The 19413-nt window shown below is 36.9% G+C and overlaps 1 protein-coding gene across 5 annotated transcripts in view; it reads right to left on the bottom strand.

Annotated features, from left to right (window-relative positions):
- The window catches only part of TPX2 (TPX2 microtubule nucleation factor), a 52332-nt gene that overhangs the window by 22438 nt on the left and 10481 nt on the right, over positions 1–19413 (bottom strand). For 2 of the 5 annotated variants that reach the window (XM_061127012.1, XM_061127017.1), the window contains exons 3-9: positions 17223–17400; positions 12145–12264; positions 9360–9486; positions 5301–5429; positions 4286–4414; positions 2444–2565; positions 1246–1397 (exon numbers count right to left, since the gene is read on the bottom strand). In XM_061127012.1, the coding sequence (XP_060982995.1) occupies positions 1246–1397; positions 2444–2565; positions 4286–4414; positions 5301–5429; positions 9360–9486; positions 12145–12264; positions 17223–17328 (885 nt within the window). In that variant the 5' untranslated portion in view covers positions 17329–17400. Of the gene's footprint in view, positions 1–1245; positions 1398–2443; positions 2566–4285; positions 4415–5300; positions 5430–9359; positions 9487–12144; positions 12265–17222; positions 17401–18370; positions 18446–19413 lie in introns of all 5 variants that reach the window. The other 3 variants (XM_061127014.1, XM_061127016.1, XM_061127015.1) reach the window with 3 other exon arrangements.

The following is a 19413-nucleotide window of genomic DNA, read 5'->3' as shown; positions in this document are numbered from 1 at the left end:
TCCCATCTTTTAAAAAGGGGGAGAAAGCATCCAGCACTTAGAAAATTGTCTATTCTGTACATAAGGTGATTTTTCCCAAGCATGCTCATGTTTTGAAGCAATCAAGAACAAGTTTTCTTAGAATTAGAAGGGGAAAAAAGCTGTACAGGTATCCCATCCCAAGTCATTTAAAAATTTTAACTGGGCTTCTGGATCAGCTCAGGCAGCTACCTGAATCAAATTCTCTTCTCATATCCTACCCCAAAACTGACTAATGAAGAAGTCTACTCCTTGGGTCATTAATTTTTATAAAATTAGTTTCTGACTAGAAGTAAAACTCAAGGACCTACATCTCAAAGGAAGAAGCACAACTCCAGGATTTAAGTCTGCAAAGGACTGACTTAAACAAGTAATGATGGTGGACTTCCCTGGTGGTACAGTGGATAAGAATCTTCCTGCCAATGCAGGGAACATGGGCTTAATCCCTGGTCTGGGAAGATTTCACACGTTGTGGAGCAACCACAACTACTGAAACCTGTGCCCACTAGGGCCCAAGAGTCCCAGCTACTGAGGCATGTACTGCAACTACTGAGGCCCATATGCGTAGAGCCTGTGCTCTGCAACAAGAGAAGCCACTGCAGTGAGCAGCTCATGCACCACAACAAAGAGTAACCCCCACTTGCCGCAACTAGATAAAGCCCACACACAATGATAAAGATCCAGTGCAAACAAAAATTAATTAATTTTTTAAAAAGAGACTAACTTACTTAAAAAAAAATGATGATGGTAATTGCAAATGCAAGTAGAAATTCTTAGTGCTAGATTTTTTATTTAGGATTATTACTGCTTTTGTTAGTGCTCTGGTAACAAAACTGCATAGGATTTGAGTGGTCTGCCCCAACTTGACCTTCCCCATAAACCCATTATATTTTGCACAAAACTTTGCAGACACAAGATTTTTTTAAACAAATTTTTAATAGCACAAGCTGTAACAAGTCTGTACCTACAATTTGCCACATGTAATTCTATGTGTTTTATGTACATTCTCAATTCAGTTTTCACAGCAATTTGATAAGATGCTTCCCAGAGACAGTGATTTATTCAAGATTACACAACTAACAGGGGGCAAAGTGAGGATTTAGATCTATTGTAACTCAAAAAAACATGTTTCTCTCAAGTACATTACTATAAGTAGTGACCATAAATACTACACCAGAATCTTCACTGAATAACTAACAAGAATATTAATTTAGTCAGTCAACTTACAGGAGATGCAGGATGCTTTCGCAGTTCCGATGTAAAGTTCACTTCCTTATACTCCTCCTGGTTTTTAGGATGCTGTTTGATCCGCTCATCTGTGCGGAAGTGGAAGTCAACTGATTTGGTAACCTGGCTCACTGATTTCTTCACAGGTTGCCCTGAGTAAAAAGTACAGTAAAACATACAGGTAACACTAAGAATACAGAACATACATAGAGTAAGTCCCTTTTTATTCAGTCCTTTGGGTATTTCTATTACCATGGATCTAACTTTATTTACTCTCTCCATTAACCCAACTTGAAACAGTCCTCAAGGACACCAATATATGTGCCTTATTCATTTAGTACTATTGAGTTTGAGGCCCTTCAGTCAGATGCAAATTGTAATAAGGTAGCAGAGGGGAGAAGAATCCCATCTCCCAGGTGTGTTCATAGCTCTGGAGACAGAGAGAAACTGGAATACCTTTGACAAGAAAAGCTATGAAATGACTTTAGAAACACAATTAACTAAGCATTTCTAAGAGGGAGATCCCATAAACTCCAAAGATGCTTTTCAACCCAGTAAGCAGAGCTTTACAGCTTTGACTTCACCAATATAATTATGCTAAAGCAAAGCAGAACTCTGATCCCTTCAGCTTTCTCAGGTATGCTTTCCTCCCCAGCTACAAGTGGATTCACTCAACCTTCTTCTCTTCTGCCTAGGATAAAATAGGAAAAAAAAAATTGGTCTGTCCAGCTGCTCTATCTTCTGTCTTAATCCTAGTTCCTTCTTTTCCCAATACAAAGAAAAAGAATTAGGAGGAAAAAAGAGGGAGAGATTAATTCTACTTGGGAAAATGAGGTAAGGACTCATGGAAAAGACCTCAAAAGATGGGTGTGGAAAAAAAAAAAAGATGATAGCCTCCAACTAATAAAAAAATAAATAAATAAAATTAAAAAAAAAAAAAAAAATGGGTGTCCCTTCTACAGTTAGAGATGGAGAGGAATGACAGCATGCTCTAAGAAAGGGCCAACGTACACAAAACATTCCAGGGAATGATCATTGGGATATGAATGGTACCCATGTCCAGCCTCCTAAATAAACACATCTTTTTACGCTGACTACTGACCAAGAAAGACATTTTTGCTTTTGAGACTTTAAAAACTCTAACAAGGTTATGAGAAGCACTACCTCATAAATCAGACTCAATCAGAACCAAACTGACCTGCTCCTGAAAGAGCAAACTTTTTGAATTCTTCATTCCTTTTCCGCATCTCTACCACTTCCTGCTGCATTTTCACTCTCTTCTCCAACTCTTGCTCCTCAGTACTTTTTAGAATCTTCTGTCTAAAGGGCAAATAAGTAAAGGAGATGAGAGAGGAGAGGAGAAAAAGAAAGGTTCAATGGTAAAAAAAAATCTAAAGGCATTATATAGATTAGATTTTTAACCTGGGATAAAAATAACCATTAAAACCAAAAAGTATTATCCAAGAAATCATTATTAACTTAGATAACACAGATAACACTACAAAAAAAAGATGCAAAATTTATTCCAAAATATTGAAAAAAATTTCAGAAAAAAAGTTAAAACAGACTATAGAGGATTTTACAAAATATCCACAAATTTGACTGTATAATGATTAACTTTCATGCCACAAGAAAAACTGAAAAACCAGTAGTAATATTTTTAATAAACACAGCAAAAGGTTAATATACATAAAATATATACTATGATAAAGAGAAATGCCTTAGGAATAAAGTCAACCAAAGTTCAAATCACAACCCTGTTGTTTCATTTCCTTCCTATGTGATCTTGAGAAAACTATTTAACCTCTATGAACCTCAGTGTTCCCCAATGTAAATGGGTAATACAAATACTTGTTTTCATAGAATACTTGTGACTATTAAAAACCAGATAGTTTCTAAAATAATCGACATAGCGTAAGTTCAATTTAAAGTAGCCATTCTTAAGAAAAAACAATAACAAAGTAGTCATTCTTAGTAATGAAACATCACTAAGACCACTTACAGATAAATAAAAAGGAAACAACTTTGGAAAAGATGTTTACAGCAACAGTAATACAATCCTGTTAACAAACAAAAATTAAAACAATTTGATGCCATCAACATTATATCAGTTAAATTTGAAACAATTTTTAAAGTAAAAAATTCAATACAGGTGAGACTACAAGGAAATAAAAATGTTCAAAGTTGATGGCATTAAAAATTTACACATTCATTTCAGAAATAAAACTGACAATAAAAATCAATAGCCATAAAAAGGATCATACTCATAGACCAAGGAATTTCTCTTTCCTTATCTTGAGGAGACTACTCAAAGAAAAGAATCTCTCTATAAAAATGTTCACTGATTCCTTTTAACAGTGAAAAATTGAAACAGCATTTTTAACAGGAAATAATTAATATAAAGAATGTTAACCATCTACCAAAAGGAAGGATAAATGTGAAGATTTTGTAGCAGTTACAGAAAATAAGAGTTCATAGTGAGTAAATAAAGCAGAATCCAAAGACTGCTTATATACTGACTATAAAAATAGGCATTTTACTTGAGTAAAGTCCAGAATGGAGCTTGACAAAGTAAATACTGTTCAATTTAGGTAACTGGCCAACTAATGTGAAGAGAGGACTCAGAGGAAAGACCCTGATGCTGGGAAAGACTGAAGACAGGAGGAGGACACAACAGAGGATGAGATGGTTGGATGGCATCACCGATTCAACAGACATAAGTTTGGGCAAGCTCTGGGAGACTGTGATGGACAGGGAAGCCTGCCAAGCTGCAGTTCGTGGGGTCGCAAAGAGTCAGACATGACTGAGCGACCGAACAAGAACCTTTACTAACTTTTTTCTTTTATATTTCTTTTACATTTAATAGTTTATTTTTTTCAATGTATAAGACGCAAGCACCCACTAGGATATAAACAATGTACCTTACCATGGTGACAGCCTTTAGAGTTTCCCAGGCTCCATGTGCTTCAGACAGACCATAGTTGTACACATTTGTAATTTTACTCTGACTCTAAAGACGAAACTCAGGAAAGTATCATACCTTACAGGTGGGATACAAGGCGCAGTATGTCTGCCCTTGGCTTTTTCTGGGGAAGATTCATTCTTTTCAGAAATATCTTGACAAGCATTGCCTTCTTCCTCTTCTTCTAACTTCTTTTTATTGTGAGAGCTTGAGTTGAAAAGGACAAAAAATATCTCAATCCCCTACAGCATATAAATATCTCAATCTCCTCCCCAGATCTACCACACATGGCTTAAGTTTTCTCATTCTTTAGGACAACAGCCATACTTCAATAGCCAAGATTCTTCCAACAGTATCATCAGTTTATATATACCAATAGCTACAACAAGCAAACTTTGAGAACACCAAAAGAAGTCAGGTAAGAGCTGTCTGGTGATGATTCAGGAAGGTGGGAAGAGATTCCAACTGCTCATCAAATGAACAAATGCAAGACAGTTTCCTTTCCAAAATCTATGTCACTTTCTTTCTTATTAACAGAACTCTAATTTTGTTTGGGGCAGCCAACATATGAAGGTAAAAGTATTGTACTTGTTTCAGCAGTCTCTACTGCAACTAGAGGGGATCCAATTTACAGTTCAGTCAACTAATGTATAAACATAAGAATTATTGGAAAATATTTTACTTTCCTATTATAGATGCTACCCCTCTTTCTTCATCAGACCCTTCTCTCAAACACGGATATGATACCTAGAGACAGAGAAGCTACCATGTGATAATGAGGCAACAAGCCCAAAGAAGAATCTAAGAAACACAGAGCAACCATCAGGAGCAGCAAGTGTGGGGCGAAAACCCACTAAGACTCAGAAATGTCATCGAACCAAAGCTAGCAGCAAACTACTTTCAGAATTCTATGAAGCAAGTAAATCACTGCTCTTTAAACTTCTCTAATTAAACTGGCTCCCATCTTACCTTCAACAAAACACACTCCTAACTGACAAAAATAAGAACAAGCACCATGTGTTCTGCTTGCTATTACCACAGGAGCAAACAGGGGTAAAATCTACGCCAACTGACAGAAGCTGTGGATACTTACACTTTCATTTTTTTGGAGGGTGGAAATTCATTGATGATTACAGGAGTAGCACATCTCTTGGCTTTCATTTTTACATGATGCTTTTCTTTCTGTTCCAAATTCTTCTGAGCAGAGAGTCTGAGAGATCTTCTATGGTAGAAGAATTGACAAAACTTATCTGTAATGAATACATCTACTATATATGATGCAAAATGTGAAAATATGTCAAACTACAAAGGCTATTTGTACAAACTACAAAAATGGTATTACTTCTACTCTAAAAATCTAATGTCTTATTGATAGCTTTTGAAAATTCACCATAAAATGTTGGTACTTTAAGTGCATTGGTATTTGTAAATCAAACCTCAATAAAGTTGATTTAATTTTGTAAAAAGGCATTGGTACAACTCCCTCCTTTTGAAGGTATGAGTAAAAGTTAAAAAAAAAAGATAAGGTGACTTGACCCTGTTACACAGCTAACTAGTCAGACTTGGAAGTTAGAAAGAAGATCTCCCGGAAATTTACTAGTGTTTATTTTCTCCTCTTTCTTTTAGTCATGACCCCCTATTTTTCTTGAAATATGTAACACATAACAAAAAGTACACAAAAACCAAGTTAATGATTACAAAGTGAAGACTCATGAAATCACCACCTAGACTAAGAAACAAAACACTAGCAGCAGGTGCTATCTTGACTTTTACAGTAATGATTACTTTGCTTTATCTTTTTTACCATATAAACATGCATTCCATAAACACAGTACGTTGGTTTGAAAAGAAAACAAAACTTTATACATTTTTTCTGTCTTGCTTTCTGTCTCAACATTATGTTTGTGAGATTCAACCACAGTTATTCATGGAGTTCTAATTCACGAATTTTCAGTGGTCTATAACATTCATTATAGGAACATACCACTATTTATCCAGTCAACTGTTGATTCTCGCATGTTTCCTGATGTACACATTGTTGTTATGATTGCTAGGTCACAGGACATTGGCTTATTAACTAAAGTTATTTACCAAGGTGCTTTTACCAATTTATGCTTACACTGGCAAATTTTTAAGAGTCTGTATTGCTCTACATTCTCCTAAATACTTAGTACTGTCGGATGACTTAATTTCAGTCATACAAATTGGTATATATTAATTACAGACCCTCACTGTGGTTTTAGTTTCCTTTTCCCAGGGAGATTGAGCACCTTTTCACATGTTTATTGGCCATTTGGTTATCATCGTTCATTAAGTACTAGTTAAGTCTCTTGGTTGCTTTCTACTGCATTGTGAATCATTTTCTAACTGATTAGTAGGAATTCTTTATACACTGTGAATATGAGTCCGTTGTAGGTTTTAAGAGTTAACAAATACTTCCCGCCAATCTAGGGGTTGACTTCTCACTCCTTTTTTTTGGGGGCGGGGGGGCGGTTTCTCACTCTTTATGGTATCATTTGATTAGATAGTAAGTTCAAAAAGCACTTCTTCCCAAAAAGTATGTCATTGCTTTTCTGTGTGGATTCTATTTAAGAAATCTTTCCCTATTCCTAGGTCATGAAGATATTCTCCTGTATTTCCTTACTTGAGCTGTGTTTTCACATTTAGATCTACAATTCACCTAGTACTGACTGTTTTATACGGAGTGTAAACAACTCTCATTTTGTTCTATTTGGCTATCCATTGTCCAATCATTGTTTATTGAAGGGGGAAAAATAAAAACACCCTCTCCTCATACGCATGCAGTATCACTTTTGTATATATTGTGTCCATATATGAAAGAGTAAGCTTCTATATGATTCCATCGGGTCTCAGCACTGGGCAATACCCAAATTAATACAAAGCATTAATTATTGTAGCTTTATAATATGACTTGCTATCTACAAAATACTTTAAAAGTATCTTGACTACACTTGGACCTTTGCATTTCTGTATAACTTTTAGCATCAACTTATCAATGTCCAAAATGAAAACCTTTGGGACTTTTGTAGAGATCACATTGAATCTATAGGTCGGGTAAGGAGACTTGATATTTATAGTATTGAGCCTCTCAAAGCATTAACATGGGGGCTTCTCTGGTGTCTCAGTGGTAAAGAATCTGCCTGTCAAGGTAGCAGACAAGGATCCAACCCCTGACTTGGAAAGATTCCACATGTTGCAGGGCAATAGGCTCATGAGCCACAACTATTGAGTCTGTGCTCTAAAGCCCAGGAACCACAACTACTGAGTCCACGTGCTGCAACTACTGAAGTCCACGTGCCCGGAGCCCATGGTCTGCGACAAGAGAAGCCCACACAACTAGAGTAGCCTCCACTTGCTGCAATCAGAGAAAATCCCGCACAGCAAAGACTCAGCATAGCCAAAATAAATAAAACATGAATGTAGTATGTCCCGTCATTTATTTAGATCTTGTTTAATTTTTCTCAACACTCTCTTAAGATTTATTAGTATATATTCAAATTTTTATGAGTGCATAGAGTACCTAATTTAAAAATCTTTATCACAGAGAATTTAAAACATATTAAAAATGGAGAATAATATAAAGAACCAATAGGTACTCATCATTCAGCTTTAAAAATTACCAACTTATAAAAAAAAAAAAAGTTTCCAACTTATAGCCAATCACATTGTCAACTTTCTTTTCATCTACCCATCTTAGATTTTGAAGCAAATCCCAAATTTCATATCTTTCACCTGCAAGTATTTTCATATTAATCTCTAAAGGGACTCATAAAAACAAAAATATGGAGCAATGTAGAGTACATTTATCATGCAAATCTTCTTGCATATTATTACAAAATGTACACAATATACAAAAATATGACCATTTGAGTGCACTGGAAAGTGACCAAAAGCAGATAGAAAATAGGAACATTTATCCGTGAATAGCAACGACCAAGGTTAAGAGCTATGAGTTTTCTGCCTACGGGCACGCCCCAACCGTGGCAGCTCCAGCAGCAGCGAACTCTACTCTCACTGGCTTTAAATAACAAAAGATAGAATTCAGACCGGTACAGAAGTTAGAAACCTAGGAGGAAAGTCCTAGAAGAAAAAGAGCTACAAAAAAGGTGTCACTCAAAATCTGAGCCAAAACTCTGCACAAATTTCCTGTTACTATATATACTAACTATGTGTATTTAGGGGAGACCAAACATGCCCAGTGAAGAAAACAGAAACTCATGAGGTGTCCATCCTTAAAAGACAAGTGCACTAGGTAAGACTTGGTGAGTTTGCTGGGTTTTTTTGATTCAGTGCATTACCCAGTGTGCATATAGTAGAACAGCACACGACTCAAGTCTTACTAGCCTGAGGTAACCGAAGCAAAAGTGAGTGAAGTCGCTCAGTCGTGTCTGACTCTTTGCGACCCTGTGGACTGTAGCCTACCAGGCTCCTCCGTCCATGGGATTCTCCAGGCAAGAATAACTGGAGTGGGTTGCCATTTCCTTCTCCAGGGGATCTTCCCGACCCAGGGATTGAACTCGTGTCTCCCGCATTGCAGGCAGACACTTTAACCTCTGAGCCACTGGAAATTCAGAGGCAAAACTCCAGAAGTAAGAGAACCACAAAGAGGATGAAAACTTAAGCCTGAGTATAAACTCTACTTGGTTTTGGCTGACCACTAAGATCTTCAGGCATAGGGGAGACTCCAAGAAGCCAGATTTTCAAAAAAATTATATATGTAGACATATGAATGGCCAGAAACCACATGAAAATGTGATCAACATCATTAGTCATCAAGAAAATGCAAATTATAAACACAATGAAATATCAGTAAAAAGACTGATAATACCAAGTGTTGGTCAAGATATGGAGCAACTGTTACTCTCATACTATCCTGCTTACGGAAAGGGAAAACGGTACAGTCACTTTGGAAAAATTCTGGCTATTTCTTATAAACACTTTGAATCCTGTCTCTGAAATAAATCTGCCCTGGACAAGCAACTTAGCACCTCTGAGCCCTTATCTATAAAATAAGTATATTACCTACAACTCATTAATGTTATGAAGATTAAATAAGGTAACATGAAAAGTCTAATGTACTATGGGAAACATAATATTATTAATATAACCACCAATCTTGAACACCTCTTACCTCTGAGGCTGAGCTGGATTATTTCTTGATGTGGTTCTTTTGACTTTCATAGAAGGACATTCATTTGATGGAATGGACTCTTCCACCAGATTTTCTTTTTCTGCCTGTTTGTTGTAAGTATTATCAACTGCAAGAGAACAAAAACTGGTCTATACTCAAATCCCAAGGAAATACATGTCTATATATACATATGACTTAATACAGAATTCTAGATAGAAATGTGTGTGTGTTTGTAATCCTCCTAAGCAGAGGAACCTTTTGTTCCACCGAAATCTTATGCAGAAGACCAGTTTATAAAAGCTACTTTAGTTGAAGCAGAAATGAAATATCCAGGGCCCTACCTATTTACTAGCCTAAGGCACCTCAAAAAAAGTGTCCCAAACCCCTCATGACATTTTGTTTTATTATTTGTTTATCTGGCTGCACCGAGTCTTAGTTGCAGCATGTGGAATTGCTGACCTTCATTGTGGCATGTGGGATCTTTAGTTGTGGCATATGAAGTCCCTCTCGTGACATTTCAAAATGATAAAAATTCTGAAAGCTTCTGTGAGAAAATGAAATCACCTAAGTAAGGAAAACAGGATAAGCTGAATTCCTCATCAGCAACAAAGGATGATAAAAGATAATGGAACAATGCCTTCAGAGAAATCAAGAAAAAAATCTTTTAAACTGCAATTCTATATTAAGTCCAACTTTCAATAGTAAACAAAGGTGGAACAATGACATTTTCAGACATATGAGAACTCAAAGTTCTCTTCCTGCACCTTATTTTAGGAAGCTCCCCGGGGATGTACCCCTGACCTAATGAAGTACAAATGAAAGAATACAAAAAAGAGGACATAAGACCCAGGAAACAAGACACTAAGAAGAAACTAAGAAAAATAATGCCATCCTCAAATAAAGCAGTGTAACTTCCAAGGATTATTGTTCAATATGTAGCAAGCTCAAATGTGACAAAATTTTAAGTAATTGATCAAGGTTAAAGAATCTACCTGACCCTGATGTCAAGATCATCTTTATGTGGTCAAGGGATTGTGACAAATAACACCAAGAAGAACCAAGAAATGTAGCTGCATCACAGTAACTGACCTGGCATTGAGTAATATTTACATATTCAAAATAATGTAAATATTTCTGTAGTAATCATATGACCAGACATTACAAATACAACCCCCAATTTAAAACAATAAGAATTTTAAAATGTAGCATCTAAGAAAAGGGACTGTGTATGGGGTGGGAAGAGGAAGGAGATATTTTATCAAAGGATTCTGATGTTACTATGGACATCATAAAACAGAAGCAGAAAAAAAGTGCTGAGAATCTAAGAAAGAAACAATCAAGTTGAAATTAAAATAGAGGTCTGGGGACTTCCCTGATAGTCCAGTAGTGAAGACTGTGCTCCCACTGCAAGGGGGCATGGGTGTAATCCCTGGTTGGAGAACTAAGATCCCACATGCTGTGAGGCCAAAAAAAGAGAAAAAACCAGAGCTCTGAAAAGTGCTTTGTGAACACAAATAAGAGGCATCAATTAGAGGGAAAAAAAAGATATTTAAGCTGGAAACTGATGATGAGTAAGAATTTTTCAGTTAGATTAAGGGTAGAATAGCAGGATGGGGGAGCCTGGTGGGCTGCCATCTATGGGGTCGCACAGAGTCGGACACGACTGAAGCGACTTAGCAGCAGCAGCACTAATAGCACTAATGAGACAGGTGAGAATGTGTACTAAGAAAGAACAAAAACACTGCGGCTGAGGAGTATGCACCGGTGAAAGCAGTGTATGTGGTTTTTGGTACATGATGGGCCAAGCAGAGGGGTCCTGCTCTGGGGCTCACCGCCAACAAATAATTTTAAACTGAAAGTGGTCCAGACAAACTAGGTACCATCACATCCTCTTTCAATTCAAGAAGAGCATAAAGACCATCAAAGCAACAGAAAAATCTTCCACACTTCTAAGCACCTCAAGTGAAATATGTATACATGGTTATAACCTCTTACACAAGAAAGATGGATACTTGTCCAGACCCCAAATTCAATAAGATATCACCTGTGTTTGAAAGTCAGCCTAGCAACTGACACTCTGGAACAAGTTCACTGAAAATACAGCGACTTTCTGATATGGCCCTCTAGTTAGTGCTGTGATTAGAGCGAGTTTCAGATTAATCCATAAGATTAGTTCTCAAATGTTCTAAATTGATTGTAGTGATTGCACAACTATTCCATGAGCATATGAAAAAAAAGACTGAAATGTACATTTTAAGCAGGTGAATTGTATGACATGTGAATTATATCTAAATACAGCTACTATTTCAAAACAATCATTTCTGAGGATTTATGACCTCTTAAAAGAATACTTTTTGTTCTAATCAAACAGACAGTATTTTGTATATTTAGTAACTATTAGTTAAATGCCAATCATCTTTTAAAATCAGATACAAGACTCAAAGAATTCTTGCACAATTAGCAAGCAGTACATTCTTCTCTCCTGCTGTTTTGTTTCCCAGCCAGACTCAGGTTAGGTTACATTAAATCTAGTCAAAAAAGAAAATAGTTATATATCTGGCAACAAAATTCTATGTTAGCTTAATTTCCCAAAGTTTGAAAAATGAAAAGAACAGCACATCATTAGTTTTCAACTCACCATGAAATGAATAAATGAATTAGCCCATTTCACCAATTAAAAACAAAGGGATACATCATTTAGGTAATTTCCCCAGGTCCCTCAGGTTCCTAGTATACTGCTCCACCATTCTGCCAAGGAGGTTTTTTCTAAGATGTTCTTTCTTACCTGGCCTCAAAGGTGTGACATCTTGATGAAGATTAGCCTTCCTCAGAGGTGTTTTGCCCTGAAAAAGCCCTCCTGTACCATCCTTCCCAGGAAACTTATTCTCCAAATTAGCCTTCTCATCTGTGAAAAGGTAAAATCATGATCATCTAAACAACCAGCAAGGAAGCAAACAGAAGAGTGTCATACACTTAAAATGAGGCCTAAAGCCTCCTACTGGTACACTTAGAACTCATTTGGCAAGTACCAGCAAAGTTTCGGTGATTAAAAAAAATAAGTACAGGTTATATAACAGAGACAGTAACTGCAAAAACTATCACTAAAACACTGGTAACACTGAACAAAGTATTACAGAAAAGGATAAGTGCAGACTCTGCATTGTGAATAGCTCTTTATCTTTGCTTGATACATATTTAGGACCATATAATCATAAACTGGCCTTATCTACTACCTAAATACATCATGTTCCTTTTAAAGAAAACTGTAATCAGTGAGACTGGTGAGGCTTACAAGGGATATCTTGCAGTCTAATTGAGTTGAGGTTCTTCCTCAATTAAGACACTGTGAGGTGCAAGAGGATGGAATAGAGCTAGGTTCTCTCAGGGAATTATATCTTAGGTTTTTCCATGACCAAAGCCAGTACAAGCAGCGAAAAGTGTGTTCTATCAACAGCCTACTGATACAAGTTTTAGGAATGTGCTGAGTTCCACTATGAATGTATACTCTGACTGTGTAAAAAGATGTGATTATCTGGAAGAAAATTATAAAGGAATGCATTAGAACTTGTGTAGACCACAACAAACTCTGGAAAATTCTGAAAGAGATGGGAATACCAGACCACCTGACCTGCCTCCTAAGAAATCTGTATGCAGGTCAGGAAGCAACAGTTAGATCTGGACAAGGAACAGACTGGTTTCAAATAGGGAAAGGAGTACATTAAGGCTGTATATGGTCACCCTGCTTAATTAACTTATATGCAGAGTACATCATGAGAAACGCTGGGCTGGAGGAAGCACAAGCTGGAATCAAGATTGCCAGAAGAAATATCAATAACCTCAGATATGCAGATGACACCACACTTATGGCAGAAAGTGAAGAACTAAAGAGGAGTGAAAAAGTTGGCTTAAAACTCAACATTCAGAAAACTAAAATCATGGCATCCGGTCCTATCACTTCAGGGCAAATAGGTGAGGAAACAGTGGAAACAGTGACAGACTTTATTTTCCTGGGCTCCAAAATCACTGCAGATGGTGACTGCAGCCATGAAATTAAAAGACGCTTGCTCCTTGGAAGAAAAGTTATGACCAACCTAGACAGCAGAGATATTACTTGCCAACAAAGGCCCATCTAGTCAAAGCTGCGGTTTTTCCAGTATTCATGTATAGATTTGAGTTGGACTATAAAGAAAGCTGAGTGCCAAAGAATTGACGCTTTTGAACTGTGGTGTTGGAGAAGACTCTTGAGAATCCCTTGGACTGCAAGGAGATCCAACCAGTCCATCCTAAAGGAAATCAGTCCTGAATATTCATTGGAAGGACTGATGCTGAAGCTGAAACTCCAATACTTTGGCCACCTGATGCGAACAGCTGACTCATTTGAAAAGACCCTGATGCTGGGAAAGATTGAAGGCGGGAGGAGAAGGGGATGACAGAGGATGAGATGGTTGGATGGTATCACTTGACTCAATGGACATGAGTGTGAGTGAACTCCAGAAGTTGGCAATGGACAGGAAGGCCTGGTGTGCTGCAGTCCATGGGGTCGCAAAGAGTCGGACACAACTGAGCAACTGAAATGAACTGAACACTAGAACTAAGATGGTTTTGAAAAAACAGTGGGATCCATTTTTTCTTCCAAAGTGTATTTAAAAGTATTGTTACACTAATATTTCCTTTCCTATTTTCAAGAAAAAAACTTGGAAAAAGAGAGACAGCCCAGCTATTTCCTCAGGGTTTCAGTGGACCAAGGGCATGGAGAAGACCTTCTGTACAGCAGCTGGCTTTCTTATCCACCCTTCCTCCTATACACACCCAACAGACCCACTGGATTTCATTAGAGTTCTTTCCCAAGAGAATGGCATATGCTATCACATTTGGACACTGCACTATAAGTGTTAAGTACAGCTGCAATGGACTCATTTCTACCCTCATCACATACTGATTTCTCTTAATGAGAAAGAAAAAAATGAAGACGACGCAGCAATAACTAGCGTGACACATCACTGGTCTCACATATTTCCCCAGTAATATAAAAACAGAGAACAGACTCATGGGCATGGGGAGAGGGGAGGAGAGGGTGAGATGTATGAAAACAGTCATGGAAACTTACATTACAATACGTAAAATAGATAGTCAAAAGGAATTTGCTGTACAGCTCAGGAAACTCAAACAGGGGCTCTGTATCAACCTAGAGGGGTGGGATGGGGAAGGAGATGGGATGGAGGTTCAAATGGGAGAAGATATATGTATACCTATGGCTGATTCACATTGAAGTTTGACAGAAAAAAACAAAATTCTGTAAAGCAATTATTCTTCAGTAAAAAAAAAAAACAAAAAAACCCACATCCTTATTTGTTGATGATGTCAAAGTTTGTGTCATATCACCTGACCCAATATCACGGAATCCTATCTCTATGTGGAGACTGGGTTCTGAGTAGCATAATCCCTCCATATAAAAATGAGCTGGAAATGGCAACCCACTCCAGTATTCTTGCCTAGAGAATTCCATGGACAGAGGATCCCGAGGGGCTACAGTTCATGGGGTTCCAAAGAGTCAGACAAGACTGAGTGACTAACACTTTCACTTTCACTGTGACTTTGGGCTAGTTCCATAAATCCTAGAAGCCTGAGTTCTAATAACCAAAGCAGTCTTGAGAAAGAAGAATAGAACTGGAGGAATCAACCTTCCTTACTTCAGATTATACTACAAAAGTACAGTCATCAAGAGAGTATGGTACAAAAAGAAATACAGACCAATGGAACAAGATAGAAAGCCTAGAAATAAACCCATGCATCTATGGGTACCTTATTTTTGACAAAGGAGGCAAAAATATACACTGGGGCAAAGACAGCCTCTTTGATAAATGGTGCTGGGAAAACTGGACAGCTACATGTCAAAGAATGAAATTAGAACACAGCCTAACACCATACACAAAGATAAACTCAAAATGGATTAAAGACCTAAATGTAAGACCAGAAACTATAAAACTCTGAGAGGAAAACATAGGCAGAACACTTGATGACATAAAACAAAGCAAGATCCTCTATGATCCACCTCCTAGGATAATGGAAATAAAAACAAAAGTAAACAAGAGGGACCTGATTAAACTTAAAAGCTTTTGCACAGCAAAGAAAACTATAAGCAAAACTATAAGCAAAGTTACAAGCAAAACTATAAGAAAAGACAACCTCAGAATGGGAGAAAATAATAGCAAATGAAACAACTGACAAAGGATTAATTTCCAAAATTTACAAGCAGTTCATACAACTCAATAACAGAAAAGCAAACAACCCAATCAAAAAGTGGGGAAGACCTAAACAGACATTTCTCCAAAGAAGATATACAGATGGCTAACAAACACATGAAAAGATGCCCATCTTCACTCATTATTTGAGAAATGCAAATCAAAACCACAATGAGATATCGCCTCACACCAGTCAGAATGGCCCTCATCAAAGTCTACAAACAATAAATGCTGGAGAGGGTGTGGAGAAAAAGGAACACTCTTGCACTGTTGGTGGGAATGTAAATTGATACAGCCTCTATGGAAGACAGTATGGAGATTTCTTAAAAAACTAGGAATAAAACCACCATATTAAAAAAAAAACAAAAAAAACCACACCATATTACCCAGCAATCCCACTCCTAGGCATATACCCTGAGGAAACCAAAATTGAAAGAGACACATGTATCCCTTTGTTCACTGAAGCACTATTTACAATAGATAGAACATGGATTCAACATAGATGTCCATCGACAGATGAATGGATAAAGAAGTTGTGATACATATACACAAAGGAATAATACTCAGCCAAAAAAAGGAACACATTTGAGTCAATTCTAATGAGGTGGATGAACCTAGAATCTATTATACAGGGTGAAATGAGTCAGAAAGAGAAAGATAAATACCGTATTCTGAAGTATATATACGGAAATCTAGAAGAATGATAATGAAGAATTTATTTACAGGGCAACAGTGGAGAAACAAACATAGAGAATAGACTTATGAACATGGGGAGAGAGGAGGAGAGGGTGAGATGTATGGAAAGAGAAACCTGGAAACTTACATCACCATATGTAAAATAGATAGCCAACGGGAATTTGTCGTATGGCTCAGGAAACTCAAACAGGGCTCTGTATCAACCTAGAGGGGTGGGATGGGGAGGGAGATGCGAGGGAGGTTCAAAAGGGAGGGGATATATGTATATCTATGGCCGATTCATGTTGAGATTTGACAGAAAACAGGAAAATTCTGTAAAACAACTATCCTTCAGTAAAAAATAAATTAAAAAAAAAATGAGCTGGGGAGAGGTAGCAAGAGTGAGGTAAGTATAGTTCTAAAAGGGGAACACAAGGATCCTCATGACATTAGAACGGTTTGATATCTTGACTGTGGTAGTAAATCAATGAACCTACACAGGTGATAAAATTACATAGAACTTAATACACATGAAAATAAGTACAAGTGAAACTGGGGAAATCTGAGTAAGATTTGTGGAGTGTATCGTTGTCAACATTCCAGCTGTAATATTACACTCTATGCTCAGTGACAATAAAGCAAGTTCTATGTGACTGCCCTCACTACAGCCATGTAGTTGAATTTCACTCAACTTTTTTCAACCAGCTTTTACCATATGCTCATAAAGCTTAAATAGTCATCATTTTTAAATGCAAAACTGATTTCTAGTGACAGTCCATTTCCTATTAGTGGACATTTCAACTATTTCTATCATATCATGGATGACAAAGTCTCTGAGTGCAGAAAGGAATTTATATTTTAGTTATCTACAATCCATTCTTCTGAAAGCTGCTCAGCACAAAGCAAGTCACTAACCCTTAAAACAACTAGAAAAGCAGACACTTACCAAACCAGGAATCTATGTTTTTCATATCTTCCTCATCAGTCAAAGATGAAAAATTGATGAAGTCCATTGGAGCATCATAGGAATAAGAGGTTGTGACTTGTGACATTGTGTCCCACCCTTGGAGCAAAACAGTAGGTTATTTCCAACGTTTGTGTCACTTTTCTCAACAGGTCACTTCCTAAGGAAATAAATGGTTCAGAAACTTGGTTGCACATTTATCTAAGGTACTGGTTCCCTATTTTGCTTTTACAATCACATATGCAATTCTGAAAATAACCTGGGCAATATGCCTTACTTTTCAAATCACACTAAAAGTAAAGTTTACTTTTTCAGTAACTTGACACTCCTTGAGGTAAATACACTGGAATCAGGAAGAGGCCAAATTTAACGAACACCTACAATATATCATGTACTGTGCTAAGTCTTTTACATTCATTATCTTATTTTCCTCAATCTACCGTTTTCTCATTTCCAGTCTCATCCACATCCAATACACTTTCTCTTTGCCCTGAATAAACCAATTTCTGAAACTCATCATAGCTACCAACCAAAATTTTAATCATTCAAAGTCCAATTCAATCATCTCTAAAATCTTTCCCAATTTTCATCTACCGTTCATTACTGTTGCCCCTCCAAAGCCATTGTGCTTTTATACCATCTAATTTTATATTAGTTAACTATGCAAATCTCTCTCCTAGTAAACGCTAAGCTCCTGTAGACAAGGATGAATTCTACTCACTTGTGTATACCTCATCCATTAAGGTGCTTAGAACAGTATCTTATACAAAGTAAAAAATCTCGACAGTGTTTTGCCAAGTACAGGTTTCCTCTTTAAAAATACTTTTGTAAAAAATACTACTCCTGGGCATAAAGAGACATATTTTAAAAAATACATTAAAAATAAATAAATAAGTAAAAATAAATAAATAAAATAAATAAATAAAAAATACATAAAAGGGACAACATCCAGATTAGGTTAAAAAAAATGTCAAAGGTGTGGGCCCATCCTTACTTCTGCATACTTTGTACAGAAGAACTGTCCTGTGTCCTGTGTCCTATGGAAACCTGTGTAGGAGTGTCAGCCCCCCACTCCAACCCAATGTGGTTAAAAAAATACCTGAAAGTAATAGCCTAAAGGCTATACTCACTTGGCAAATAATTTCCCTACGAAACCCAATGAATCATTTGTCTTCATTATGGAATGACATGGACTTAAAAGTATTCTGTATCATGGAAGAGAAGTAGACATCAGTTAATGACTTACATACACATTTGCTAATTTAAGTACTTTCTTTAAGCCTTTATGAATACATGCTCATTTTTAAAAATGAGATCACAAAAACCGCTTTCATAAAAATCCACAATGCCATACTACTTCACACACCCACACAATTTCTCTCAATCTCTACACATACAACACATACACACACTTAACTTTTACTTTTTTTTTCAAATGGGATCATTGACATTTTGAATCTGCTTCACATATCGCAAGCATCTTCCATGTCAATATAGATATATCAGCAACTAATGACTGTGCCCTAATTAACTTATCCCCTATATTAGGACTGTCCCAATACTTTCACTTTAAAGATACTACTAGAAGAACATCCATGAAGTTAAGTTTCTGTATATATACTTAATTCTTCCCTGAAGACAAATTCTAAAAGACAGAATCACTGGCTATTGACACATAATGTGAAAACATTCCTCAGGACAGTAATATCCCCTTGCATTACAGAGAGGTGTGCTAGTTCTCTTCCAGGTACTAATAGCCCTCAGTACTCATTTTCTCTATATTATACCACACTGTACCTATGCTCTGAGATAAATTATGAGATTAGGTCCACCCAAACTCATTGTTGCTTGGTGGTTTGGCCAGCAGACTTGGGTAATTTCTCTCAGTGGACTTGGGTAATTCAGAAGGAATTTGTTCTATTTGGTTTACATAGTGAAATCAATCTGTGCACCAGAGAACCTCATCTTCCCATAGTCTCCCCTATGAACTCACTGAAGCTATACCTCCACAGGTACCTTTATAACAATGCTCCAGTTGAAGTACTAAGTGTAGAAATGTGACATTTTGGAGTTGGGAGGAGTTTTAAATAACACCTATATTTTTCAGTTTATAGATAAAGATTAAATAAAGCAAAATGAGGTCCTCTAGGATCATACAATACTACTAATGATC

Source organism: Dama dama, chromosome 23 (assembly GCF_033118175.1).
Source record: "Dama dama isolate Ldn47 chromosome 23, ASM3311817v1, whole genome shotgun sequence".
Classification (NCBI taxonomy): domain Eukaryota; kingdom Metazoa; phylum Chordata; class Mammalia; order Artiodactyla; family Cervidae; genus Dama; species Dama dama.
The sequence above is the reverse complement of the archived record's forward strand: the minus strand, read 5'-3'. Positions and strand labels throughout refer to the sequence as shown.